A 13,093-nucleotide genomic window follows, 5' to 3' on the forward strand; every position below is an offset into this window, starting at 1 on the left:
GCACATCGACAGATTTTTATCTAGTCGGCTCAGGGATTCGAACCAGGGACCTTTTGGTTACTGGCCCAACGCTCTTAACCGCTAGGCTAATATCACACTAATAAAATGTATATACCTTGCAAAGTATGGTTAATTTACCATTATAAACTAGGTGGTTCGAGCCCTGAATGCTGATTGGCTGAAAGACGTGGTATATCAGAAAAACATGTAATTAAAGAAGCAAAAATGCATCGATAACCAGTTTATAATAGCAAAAAAGGCACCTCCGCATTGCGTTGTGCTTAAGAACAGCCCTTAGCCGTGGTATATTGGCCATACACCACACCCACCTCGGGCCTTATTGCTGAAGTATTTACAGGTCATTTAAGGTAGACGTGTACTGTAGGATCAAGGAAATATCAACTCAACAACCGGAAACTCTAAATGACAAAGAGAGAAAGAAGTGAAGTTGTCAAGGAGGACTGGTAAGGTTCAATCTCTGTCTCCTCCTTACTCCAGAGAGAGTAAATCTAACCTGCGACCTAAAGACATTTATCTTGTCCAAAAAGACCAACTCAAGTTCCCTCCCTGCATACATTTGGTTGTTAAATATAGCCAAGTCCAAACTGAGCAGAGACATCAGAAAGAAAGAAAAAATAAGACCGTTTTGGAATACAAATGCCTGGGTCTGGGGCTAGGGTGTACAGATGGGGCGTGGGCTGGATCTGGCAGTAGGGTATAGAGCTCGGTCTCAGGTTGAACCTGGGTCTGGGGCTAGGGTGTACAGATGGGGCGTGGGCTGGATCTGGCAGTAGGGTATAGAGCTCGGTCTCAGGTCGAACCTGGGTCTAGAACTGGGCTGACTGTCTCTGTCCTGTAAGATGTCCACTAAATCCTGAAAGAAAGTACGGGACTAGATCTGAGTCTAGGTCCAGTCCCGGTCTGGCTTTGTGCTGTGCAGGGGCCAACCTTATCCAGCTCTGTCAGGAAATGGAGGGAGGAGAGGATGGCCAGTGAATTCTGATTACACCTCTGTCATTTAAAGTAATGAGAGGAGCTCATGCTCTGGTGGCTCCTTGCTTCCCCCCGGCGGACCAGACGCCAGCCAGACACCGTTCTGTTAAAGGCCACACTGACCCGCCACTGATTGGGGATGACACACAGCAGTCAGGGTGTGTGGGTGTGTGTCCGTGATCACTCTGACAGATGGACAGACTAATCGTCATTCTGACAGGAAGAGAGATATGGTCAGACAGACAGACAAAGAGAGAGAGAGAGAGAGAGAGAGAGAGAGAGAGAGAGAGAGAGATAGGACACAGGGTTGTGCTCAGAGACAGGATTTCCCTTCCCGGAAACACCACAGATGGAGAAAGGACCACAGGAGAGAGAGAGAGAGGGAAAGGACCACAGGAGAGAGAGAGAGAGAGAGAGAGGGAAAGGACCACAGGAGAGAGAGAGAGAGAGAGAGAGAGAGAGGGAAAGGACCACAGGAGAGAGAGAGAGAGAGAGAGGGAAAGGACCACAGGGGAGAGAGAGAGAGGGAAAGGACCACAGGAGAGAGAGAGGGAAAGGACCACAGGAGAGAGAAAGGACCACAGGAGAGAGAGAGAGAGAGAGAGAGGGAGGACCACAGGAGAGAGAGAGAGAGGGAAAGGACCACAGGAGAGAGAGAGAGAGAGGGAAAGGACCACAGGAGAGAGAGAGAGAGAGGGAAAGGACCACAGGAGAGAGAGAGGGAAAGGACCACAGGAGAGAGAGAGGGAAAGGACCACAGGAGAGAGAGAGGGAAAGGACCACAGGAGAGAGAGAGGGAAAGGACCACAGGAGAGAGAGAGGGAAAGGACCACAGGAGAGAGAGAGGGAAAGGACCACAGGAGAGAGAGAGGGAAAGGACCACAGGAGAGAGAGAGAGAGAGAGATAGGGAAAGGACCACAGGAGAGGACAGGAGAGAGAGAGAGGCAAGCTGGTCCTGAGGCTCTGTTCACAAACACAAACACACCCTACAGAGCCCCAGGACAGCAGCACAATTAGACCCAACCAAATCATGAGAAAACAAAAAGATAATTACTTGGAAAGAATTAACAAAAAAACAGAGCAAACTAGAATGCAATTTGGCCCTACACAGAGAGTACACAGCGGCAGAATACCTGACCACTGTGACTGACCCAAAATTAAGGAAAGCTTTGACTATGTACAGACTCAGTGAGCATAGCCTTGCTATTGAGAAAGGCCGCCGTAGGCAGACATGGCTCTCAAGAGAAGAAGGCTATGTGCTCACTGCCCACAAAATGAGATGGAAACTGAGCTGCACTTCCTAACCTCCTGCCCAATGTATGACCATATTAGAGAGACATATTTCCCTCAGATTACACAGATCCACAAAGAATTCGAAAACAAATCCTATTTTGAAAAACTCCCATATCTACTGGGTAAAATTCCACAGTGTGCCATTACAGCAGCAAGATTTGTGACCTGTTGCCACGAGAAAAGGGCAACCAGTGAAGAACACACACCATTGTAAATACAACGCATACTATGCTTGTTTATCTTGTGTCCTTTACCATTTGTACATTGTTAAAACACTGTATATATATATATATATATCTATATAATATGACATTTGTAATGTCTTTATTGTTTTGAAACTTCTGTATGTGTGATGTTTACTGTTAATTTGTATTGTTTATTTCACTTTATATATTATCTACCTCACTTGCTTTGGCAATGTTAACACATGTTTCCCATGCCAATAAAGCCCTTGAATTGAATTGAGAGGGAAAGAACCACAGGAGAGGACGAGAGAGAGAGGACGAGAGAGAGAGAGAGGACGAGAGAGAAAGAACGAGAACGAGAGAGAAAGAACGAGAACAAGAGAGAAAGAACGAGAACGAGAGAGAAAGAACGAGAACGAGAGAGAAAGAACGAGAACGAGAGAGAGAGAACGAGAGAGAGCGAGAGAGAGCGAGAGAGAACGAGAGAGAACGAGAGAGAACGAGAGAGAGAGAGAAAGGACCACAGGAGAGGACAGGAGAGTGAGAGGAAGAGGAAGAGGAGAGGAAGCTCACCATCGATCCTGCTGACCAACTCCTCCAGAGCCTTGACTTTCCTTTGGATCCCCGGCTGGGCAAATGTGTAGTTGTCCTTTATTGGAGAGAGAGAGAGAGAGAGAGAGAGGGAGGGAGAGGGAGAGGGAGAGAGGAGAGAGAGAGAGATAAATGAATTTCACAGCAAGGTGTGGTCTGACTTACTAGGGGTGATGGCCACACTATTATCAATTTGACTTAAAAACAGAGACAAGTCTGTTGCCCTAAAATGTTGCTTCAAACGCTCATGTCCTTCAGTAAAGAAAAAAAGGATGTGTGTGAGGAATAGTAATGAGGACAGATGAACAAACAACTGTGTATACTAGCGGAGGGACACTGGACACACAGTCTCATTCAAGGGTGAGCAACTAGCAACCCCAGCTCGTGATCCACGGGCCATTTCGTGGCCATCTTGAAGAAAAGGGGAGGTCACAGACAGAGAGAAGGCGAGAGAGTGAGATCAGGAGGTGAGCCGTCCTCTCAACCACTAAACACAAGCTGACAGGAGATTAAATGCAACATTTACAGACTAAAACGCAAATATAAGCAGCAGGGCTTGAAGGGGGACTGATTTTTCATCCATTATCACCCTCATTACTACACTTAACTGTTCTGGGACCAGAACGTATGTTTATGACCGACGCCACATAGGCCACATATCAACCAGAGAGGGGGGGGGGGGGGTCAGTTCCTCTAAGTACTGAGACCATTATACATGCAAGGTCACCTTTAGTCGCAGTATGAATAGACGACAGGTCTTGAAGAGGTAATGATGTCTCCTTATAGTAGAGTGAAGAGGGCATCCATCTAATAGGCACATGTAAGATCAGATTTCTAGAGCTCCATTCAGAGAGTGCTGATGGGTCTGCTAATAACACAGGCGAACAGTAATTGGACATTGAAAAGTCACTTTTGTTTGAGGTTGGTCCTAATGTACACACTGCCACTGGAAGTGGACTTTACATAGTGAAGCAAGTCACGTTCATTTGACATTTGCAGACAAGCCCAGTTTTTAATCCTAATGTACATTTAAGTAATCAAATCATTTCTTATTTGATTAAGGCCTTCGGGGACGAAAAGCGACAACCTCACAACAGGCCTTGGATCTAGCCTGCATTTACAAAGCAATAAATGATTCAATCATAGGCTGAGTCTCTAAGTTTAAGTTATTACAAACGTGTGTGTGTGTGTCTGCATTCTGAGCCATGGGAATTACTATGGAAGGAGTGTGGCTATGATGCTGATGTGTTGCACTTGTAGAGAGAGCTGCAAGGACAAGGCAAGAGAGAGGGGGGGCGAGAGAGAGAGAGGGGGAGCGAGAGAGAGAGGGGGGGAGCGAGAGAGAGAGAGAGGGGGAGCGAGAGAGAGAGAGGGGGAGCGAGAGAGAGAGGGGGGGAGCGAGAGAGAGAGGGGGGGAGCGAGAGAGAGAGAGGGGGAGCGAGAGAGAGGGGGGGGAGCGAGAGAGAGGGGGGGGAGCGAGAGAGAGAGGGGGGGAGCGAGAGAGAGGGGGGGAGCGAGAGAGAGGGGGGGAGCGAGAGAGAGGGGGGGAGTGAGAGAGCGCCAGAGGGAGCGAGCGAGAGAGAGAAAGCGACAGAGGGAGCGAGCGAGAGAAAGCGACAGAGGGAGCGAGCGAGAGAGAGAGAGAGAGAGCGAGAGAGAGAGCGACAGAGGGAGCGAGAGAGAGAGCGACAGAGAGAGCGAGAGAGAGCGACAGAGGGAGCGAGAGAGAGAGCGACAGAGGGAGCGAGAGAGAGAGCGACAGAGGGAGCGAGAGAGAGAGAGAGAGAGAGACAGAGGGAGCGAGAGAGAGAGAGAGAGAGAGCGACAGAGGGAGAGAGAGAGAGCGACAGAGGGCGCGAGAGAGAGAGAGAGCGACAGAGGGAGCGAGAGAGAGAGAGCGACAGAGGGAGCGAGCGAGAGAGAGCGACAGAGGGAGAGAGAGCGAGAGAGAGAGAGCGAGAGAGAGAGAGCGACAGAGGGAGCGACAGAGGGAGCGACAGAGGGAGCGACAGAGAGAGCGACAGAGGGAGCGAGAGAGAGAGCGACAGAGGGAGCGAGAGAGAGAGCGACAGAGGGAGCGAGAGAGAGAGAGAGCGACAGAGGGAGAGAGAGAGAGAGAGCGACAGAGGGAGCGAGAGAGAGAGCGACAGAGGGAGCGAGAGAGAGAGAGAGCGACAGAGGGAGCGAGCGAGAGAGAGAGAGCGACAGAGGGAGAGAGAGAGAGCGACAGAGGGAGCGAGAGAGAGAGAGAGAGCGACAGAGGGAGCGAGAGAGAGAGAGAGAGCGACAGAGGGAGCGAGAGAGACAGAGAGCGACAGAGGGAGCGAGAGAGAGAGAGAGCGACAGAGGGAGCGAGAGAGAGAGAGAGCGACAGAGGGAGCGAGAGAGAGAGAGAGCGACAGAGGGAGCGAGAGAGAGAGAGAGCGACAGAGGGAGCGAGAGAGAGCGACAGAGGGAGCGAGAGAGAGAGAGCGACAGAGGGAGCGAGAGAGAGAGAGCGACAGAGGGAGTAAGAGAGAGGGAGCGAGAGAGAGGGAGCGAGAGAGAGAGGGAGCGAGAGAGAGAGGGAGCGAGAGAGAGAGGGAGCGAGCGAGAGAGCGACAGAGGGAGCGAGACATATTAACCGATAAACAATTGCTGCCCGACCTTCAGGCTCAACTGTGCATCCTGCAGTGAGCGTTCTGGGGCCCGAGTGTTGTGGCCATGAATACAGGAGTGGCTCTGGATACAACACACTACTGACAGAGGGGGAGAGAGAGGGAGAAGGATAGAGAGGGTGGGGAGACCGAGAGATCACCTCTCCCTTCCCTGTGACCTCCCAGGGCTACTGTACAGCCCAGCTATAAGAAGCTACTTCCAGAAAATAACACGGATTTCACGTAGGCTGACACAGAGAAAGGATATTTCAATGGCTGACATGGATTCGGAAGTACACAGCAGTACCGGGTCAAGGCATTTTCAGCCATCCTCGCTCCCAAGTCCATTCTCCTATAGTGGAGCTCCAGGACCAGACCACTGAGGGTTCTGAACCCCTCAGTTCAATGCAGTGAGATCATATCTGGTTTGATGGGCTATGGTCTGATTAATTAGAGCGGGGTCGGGATTGAGACTTCCTGACTACATCTGCACACGTGCAGTAGCCATGTCCTCAGGTCAACAGACCATAATATGCTGCCCAGGCACAGCTGGTCCTCCCAGGTTACTGCTCCCTCGTTGCCCTTCATCTTTCTCCCTCCCTCCCTCTATCTGTGCCTAAATGCAATTACCTGTTCAGAGAGTGAGCACTTGGCCAGTTTGAAGCAGGCATTAAGACTAGCCCAGAGCCCACAGGCATCAATAATTACATCAGCTTCAAGATCCCTTGCTTTAATGAACTAGCTACTGTACCCCTCTCTCTCTCTGGCCCACTGGAAAATGCTGCTCCGTGCAGGGAGTCGTAAATAGTGAGGGGGGAGGAGATATTTTCTCTCCTGACGGACACATCCTCAAACTCTTAAGACTTCTGCAAATTGTCCAGACGTCAAAGTGTCACCAACTAAAAAGGTCAACGATAGCCATTCAGCAAACGCACCCTACGGGGCTCTTCTTCCAAATGTCCTGTACATAACCCTTCTCGGCAGTGCTCTAATCAGTCCTCCATCAGAAAACAAAATCATCAACAACAGAGTAGGCTAATCAGTCCTCCATGACAACAAAATCATCAACAACAGAGTAGGCTAATCAGTCCTCCATCAAAAACAAAATCATCAACAACAGAGTAGGCTAATCAGTCCTCCATGACAACAAAATCATCAACAACAGAGTAGGCTAATCAGTCCTCCATGACAACAAAATCATCAACAACAGAGTAGGCTAATCAGTCCTCCATGACAACAAAATCATCAACAACAGAGTAGGCTAATCAGTCCTCCATGACAACAACATCATCAACAACAGAGTAGGCTAATCAGTCCTCCATGACAACAAAATCATCAACAACAGAGTAGGCTAATCAGTCCTCCATCAAAAACAAAATCATCAACAACAGAGTAGGCTAATCAGTCCTCCATGACAACAAAATCATCAACAACAGAGTAGGCTAATCAGTCCTCCATCAAAAACAAAATCATCAACAACAGAGTAGGCTAATCAGTCCTCCATGACAACATCATCAACAACAGAGTAGGCTAATTAGTCCTCCATGACAACAACATCATCAACAACAGAGTAGGCTAATCAGTCCTCCATGACAACAACATCATCAACAACAGAGTAGGCTAATCAGTCCTCCATGACAACAAAATCAGCAACAACAGAGTAGGCTAATCAGTCCTCCATGACAACAACATCATCAACAACAGAGTAGGCTAATCAGTCCTCCATCAAAAACAAAATCAACAGAGTAGGCTAATCAGTCCTCCATGACAACAAAATCATCAACAACAGAGTAGGCTAATCAGTCCTCCATGACAACAACATCATCAACAACAGAGTAGGCTAATCAGTCCTCCATGACAACAACATCATCAACAACAGAGTAGGCTAATCAGTCCTCCATGACAACAAAATCATCAACAACAGAGTAGGCTAATCAGTCCTCCATCAAAAACAAAATCATCAACAACAGAGTAGGCTAATCAGTCCTCCATGACAACAAAGTCATCAACAACAGAGTAGGCTAATCAGTCCTCCATCAAAAACAAAATCATCAACAACAGAGTAGGCTAATCAGTCCTCCATGACAACAAAATCATCAACAACAGAGTAGGCTAATCAGTCCTCCATCAAAAACAAAATCATCAACAACAGAGTAGGCTAATCAGTCCTCCATCAAAAACAAAATCATCAACAACAGAGTAGGCTAATCAGTCCTCCATGACAACAAAATCATCAACAACAGAGTAGGCTAATCAGTCCTCCATCAAAAACAAAATCATCAACAACAGAGTAGGCTAATCAGTCCTCCATGACAACAACATCATCAACCACAGAGTAGGCTAATCAGTCCTCCATGACAACAATATCATCAACCACAGAGTAGGCTAATCAGTCCTCCATGACAACAACATCATCAACCACAGAGTAGGCTAATCAGTCCACCATCAAAAACAAAATCATCAACAACAGAGTAGGCTAATCAGTCCTCCATGACAACAACATCATCAACAACAGAGTAGGCTAATCAGTCCTCCATGACAACAACATCATCAACAACAGAGTAGGCTAATCAGTCCTCCATGACAACAAAATCATCAACAACAGAGTAGGCTAATCAGTCCTCCATCAAAAACAAAATCATCAACAACAGAGTAGGCTAATCAGTCCTTCGTTGTTGGGTTGTGCGGCAGGTTAAAAAAAAACCTAATTGGGGCTAATTTATAATTCCATATTTCCAAGACCTATTCCTGAAGACCAACGGTTCAATTCATTGGAACGACTGGAAATATGACTTTGGTTTTATAACGTAAAGAAATGGCCGAATCATATTATTATTTGTAGAATAAAGCAATGGGCTCGAAGAAGCCTACAAAACCAACCCGTTAAGTAAAATACAACATCCATTTGTGGCCAGCCATGTAAACTCTAAACACCGATTTTTCCTGCAATAGATGTGCAATCAGTAATCTTTTTTTTCCCTTCCTTTTTTTCCTTCTAATGCCTCTTAAAGGGAATGTAATCTAAAAGTAATCAGATTACGTTACTGGGTGTGGGTAATCCAAAAGATAATTTACTGATTACAATTAAGGACAGGTAACTTGTAACTGTAACAGATTACATTTAGAAAGTAACACCTGGCCTACTGCAGAGCACTAGAGAAGTAAGGAGTGAGGCCACAGTGTAAGTGTTATGGTACACTTAACCTGACCTATAGCACTCAGATGACACCCTGTGATCTAGACTGTCCAGCTGGGTCAGAGGTCAGTATGAGCAGTGTGTGGCGCTGTCTCTCTTGTCTGCTTCTCTCGCCCCACCTCTCCCTCTCGCCCCTCTATCACCCCCCCCCTCCCTTCTTCCTCTCTCCCTCCCTTTCTCATTTCCCATCTCTCCACAAAGCCACAGCTCCAGACTGTCTGTGATAAAGTGCTTGACTCCAGCTTTGATCCTCTGAGGCAATGGCAGGACATGTCCACATTCCACACTTTGTTCTTCTTTCTTTTTATTTTCTCGCTGTTCTGTTGTTATTCTCCACTAGAAACGGAGCTATCGGGTCACTGTCCGTCTGTCACGTCTCTGCCCTCACCAACAATGACAAACCATTCCCCCTTTTCATCCCAGGAATGACAAGAATCTCACGATCGATGTAAGGCCAATGATGTTTTCAGGGCTGCCATTTCTTCCCCTTTCTATTCTGTTAGTGGCCAAACAATGTGGGACACAGTCTTCGATGACTGAGGCTAGTTATTGTGTGTGTCGGCGCCAATCAACAAAGTGAACAGCAACAGCGGACAACAGAGAAAGTGAGTCTGTCTGTCTGTCTGCCTGCCTGTCGCTGGAGGCGTCTGCTACAGAGATGACAGCCACAGATAACCCCGAGTCACAATAGACCTGCTGAACAGCGGGCTGTGTACACACACCCATACAAACACACGGGGGGGGGGGGTGGCTTGTTGAGGAGGACAAAGCCATATTGACCCACCTCCATCAACATTCTCTCCATCCATCTCTCCCTCTGCTGACTGGCGGACGGCTCTGTGTGTGTTTGTGTGTGTTTGGGGATAACCTGGCTCCTCACTGAGGGAACAATCAGCAATCGTGGGCTTATCGGAGAAATATTTCCCTCACACTGAGAGTTTGTCCTCTCCTCCCCCTGCATCTCTAATTCTAGGACTCGTTGATTGGGAGTGCTCGGACATATTTTAACGGGGTCTGCGAGGCACTTAAATGCGCATGTGAATGGGGTCTTATCGTTTGAGTTGGTGTTGGATGTGTCAGAGAAAGGAATGAATAGAGCGTAAGTGATGGCTTTGTGTGTGTGTCAGAAACAAGGAGAATATGAGTGACAGGCCTCTATCAGCTGTGTGATTGAGTAGCTAGCGGAGCTGAAAAAGAGGCATCCAGCTGTCAATAAAAAGGTAGGAGAGAGAGAGCCGCAGTCAGCCAGAACAACTCCCTCTTCCCCCTGCCTCCCCAGGTCCCCATCCCTCCCCGTCTCACCTGCCTCCCCCTTCCTCTCAATGTCTCCCCCCTGCCTGCCACCCTCCCTCTGCCTCCCTCCCCATTGTTTCATTCTCCTCTCTCCAGGGCTCCGCGCGTCACGACTTCACAGGGAAGTCGTTTGAACGCAATTATATAAAAAAAAAAATTATAATAATAATAAAAATAAAAAAAATCTAATTGTATTTTTTGGCAGAAACGCCTGCTCGAACATGTGAACTTTCATGTGCCTTAATATCAAACTTATATGCCATCTGTAAGTAGGAATAAAATAGTTAAATTACGAGACCAGTTGGCTTAGCCAAAGAAATAGACCGCAGCCTTCCCGCTAGCCATGATTGGCTGAGATAATGAGTGGGCTGGACATGCCGAGAAATGAGTTTGGATTGGTCTACAATGTAGCGCCCTTCAGTCTATTTGAGCTGGTCTGTATGTCTAGGTAACCCTGTCGAACACAGTATTTTTAAAAATGGATTGTGTATTAAAACTGCAGAAGTGTTGCTCTCCACTTTCTGGAGGAGTTTTCAAAGCAGTGGAAGAGACGACGTGAGTTGGGATTACGGTTCATTGTTTACCTAGTTAGCTGAGTGTGCCAGAGAGCGCAGAATAACTGATGGGCGCTCTGAATTTATGAATGGACAATCTGACGGTACAGTTGCAGTCGCCAACGCTCTGGATAACATAACAGCTCTGCTAGGGCGAGTGTTCAGTGAGCTGTTCTCTCTACCTTAGATGCCTGGAAGTAGCTAGCAAGTTAGCTTGGGTGCTGTTAATACATTAAGATCAACCCTTAAAGAGATGGGTGGGGCTAAAGCTTGAGAGGGTGTGAATGATGCTGAATGGGTGTAGACAAAGGGCTCACATTTAGTCACTTTTGCGACCCTTTGAATTTTTACACACATTTTTACACTAGGAGGCTAAAACCATGATTTGGTTAAACAGAAAGGTAAATTATCCTCATCATTCTTGTCATGAAAATGTCTGCCTGCCCCTGTACCTTTTTCGCCGAGTCCTGCTACTGTGCTGAGCAAGCCACTCGCTCTCCTTACCCAGGAAAAAAAGTGGTTCTGATTGCATAACATCTTAAAATCCAATAGCGGGGGAAACACAGCGATCCTGTTGTCAGCTTTCTGTACTTTTTTTTTTGTAATCAACTCTCAATTTTGAGCTCAATAGCAACTATTTTACAACCAAAGCCATTTGATATGGCTTCGAGTTACAGAGTGCGAGAAATGAGCATTGGCCATTGCGATTGCATAGGCCTCACTGGGCCGGTTTATGGAGATTACATTCACTTTTAGACTAACGCATGGCTACTAGTGGGTATAACAGTATATTTAGAGTCATTTTAACAGTAACATTTAACAGCCTAATTGTCAACCCAAAATGCATGACAATCACTGGATTAGGTTGCAGATTAGAATATTTTGAAACATGAATATATATAAATGTATTACTGAATAACATCTTAGTAGTCTATTACATTTTTTTAATAAAGCACCGACTTAATAAGATGATGCCGCAAAGAAATATTGGTGTGACCAAATTATGGACTGGTGCCACCAACTGAAAATGTTTGTCTGGAACCTTGCTTTCCCTGGCTCTCCTCCCTCTCTCCCACACCTCCCTCCTGGGCACAAATGAATTAATCTAATTGGCAGGGGTGAGATATTTCCCCAAACAGAGACTGGCATTACCCAGCCCTGGGCTCCAACCACAGCCACCCCCACACAGAAGCAAGCTGAACCAGGCAGAAGCTATGAGTCATAGTCCTGCATAAAACATCCCAGAGGAGTAATACCAGGATAGAAACCCACTGCACCTCTCACTATATCACCTCAACACTGACTGCACCAGCAGGCGGCACCAGCCTCCCACAGCAGGGACCCTAGCTCCCAGCTAAACTGGCAGAAAGTAAAGTGTGTGTGGTCTCTCCAGTTGTTTGTGAGACAGATTCACACAAACTTTGCTCTTAATCCAGACATCTACCAAAGTCAGGGATGGACAACTGGCGGCCCGCAGCCCCCCTTTTGAAGGCACTTGGATCAATCCCCCGCAGTCGGGGTCTGAACTGTTGCTAGAGAATGTTATGTTCATTTCTCTACCATAAACCCCCTCCAACGTGTAACCACAACAGCCCAGGACCTCCACATCCTGCTACTTCACCTGCGGGATCGTCTGAGACCAGCCAACTGGACAGCTGATGAAACTGCGGGTTTGCGCCCTAAAATAGTTTCTGCAAAAACTGTCAGATACCATCTCACGGAAGCTCATCTGCCTGCTTGTCATCCTCACCAGGGTCTTGACCTGACTGCAGCTCGGCTTCATAACCAACTTGTGGGAAAATGCTCACCTTCGACGGCCACTTGAACACTGGAGAAGTGCGCTCTTCACAAGATGAAACCAGGTTTCAACTGTATTGGGCAGATGGCAGAAAGTGTGGATGGCGTCGTGTGGGCGAGTGGCTCGCTGGTTTCAACGTTATGAACAGAGTGCCCCGCGGTGGCGGTGGGATTATGGTATGGGCAGGCATCAGCTACCGACAACAAACACAATTGCATTTTATCGATGACAATTTGAATGCAAAGAGATGCCGTGAAGAGATCCTGGAGGCCCATGGTTGCACCATTCATCAGTCAGCATTACCTCATGTTTTAGCATGACAACACGTCGCAAGGATCACCCGTTGAGCATGTTTGGGATGCTCTGGATCAACGTGTACAACAGCGTGTTCCAGATCCCGCTATATCCTGCAACTTAGTAAAGCCATTGAAGAGGAGTGGGACGTTCCACAGGCCACAATTGATTTTGTTAGTCAGTCTCATTTAGTAAATATTTTCTTGATTATATTTTCTTAAAACTGCACTGTTGGTTAATTAAGGGATTGTAAGTAAGC

At 47.3% G+C, this 13,093-nt stretch overlaps 1 protein-coding gene across 4 annotated transcripts in view; it reads right to left on the reverse strand.

Moving 5' to 3' along the window:
• The window catches only part of tbc1d22a (TBC1 domain family, member 22a), a 180,902-nt gene that overhangs the window by 70,949 nt on the left and 96,860 nt on the right, over positions 1 to 13,093 (reverse strand). For all 4 annotated transcript variants that reach the window (XM_036944449.2, XM_021563375.3, XM_021563377.3 and 1 more), the window contains one exon: positions 3,046 to 3,121. In XM_036944449.2, coding sequence (XP_036800344.2) covers positions 3,046 to 3,121 — 76 coding nt within the window. The remainder of the gene's footprint in view (positions 1 to 3,045; positions 3,122 to 13,093) is intronic.

The sequence above is a fragment of the Oncorhynchus mykiss genome, chromosome 15 (genome assembly GCF_057628025.1).
Source record: "Oncorhynchus mykiss isolate SJ-2025 chromosome 15, ASM5762802v1, whole genome shotgun sequence".
NCBI classification, from domain to species: domain Eukaryota; kingdom Metazoa; phylum Chordata; class Actinopteri; order Salmoniformes; family Salmonidae; genus Oncorhynchus; species Oncorhynchus mykiss.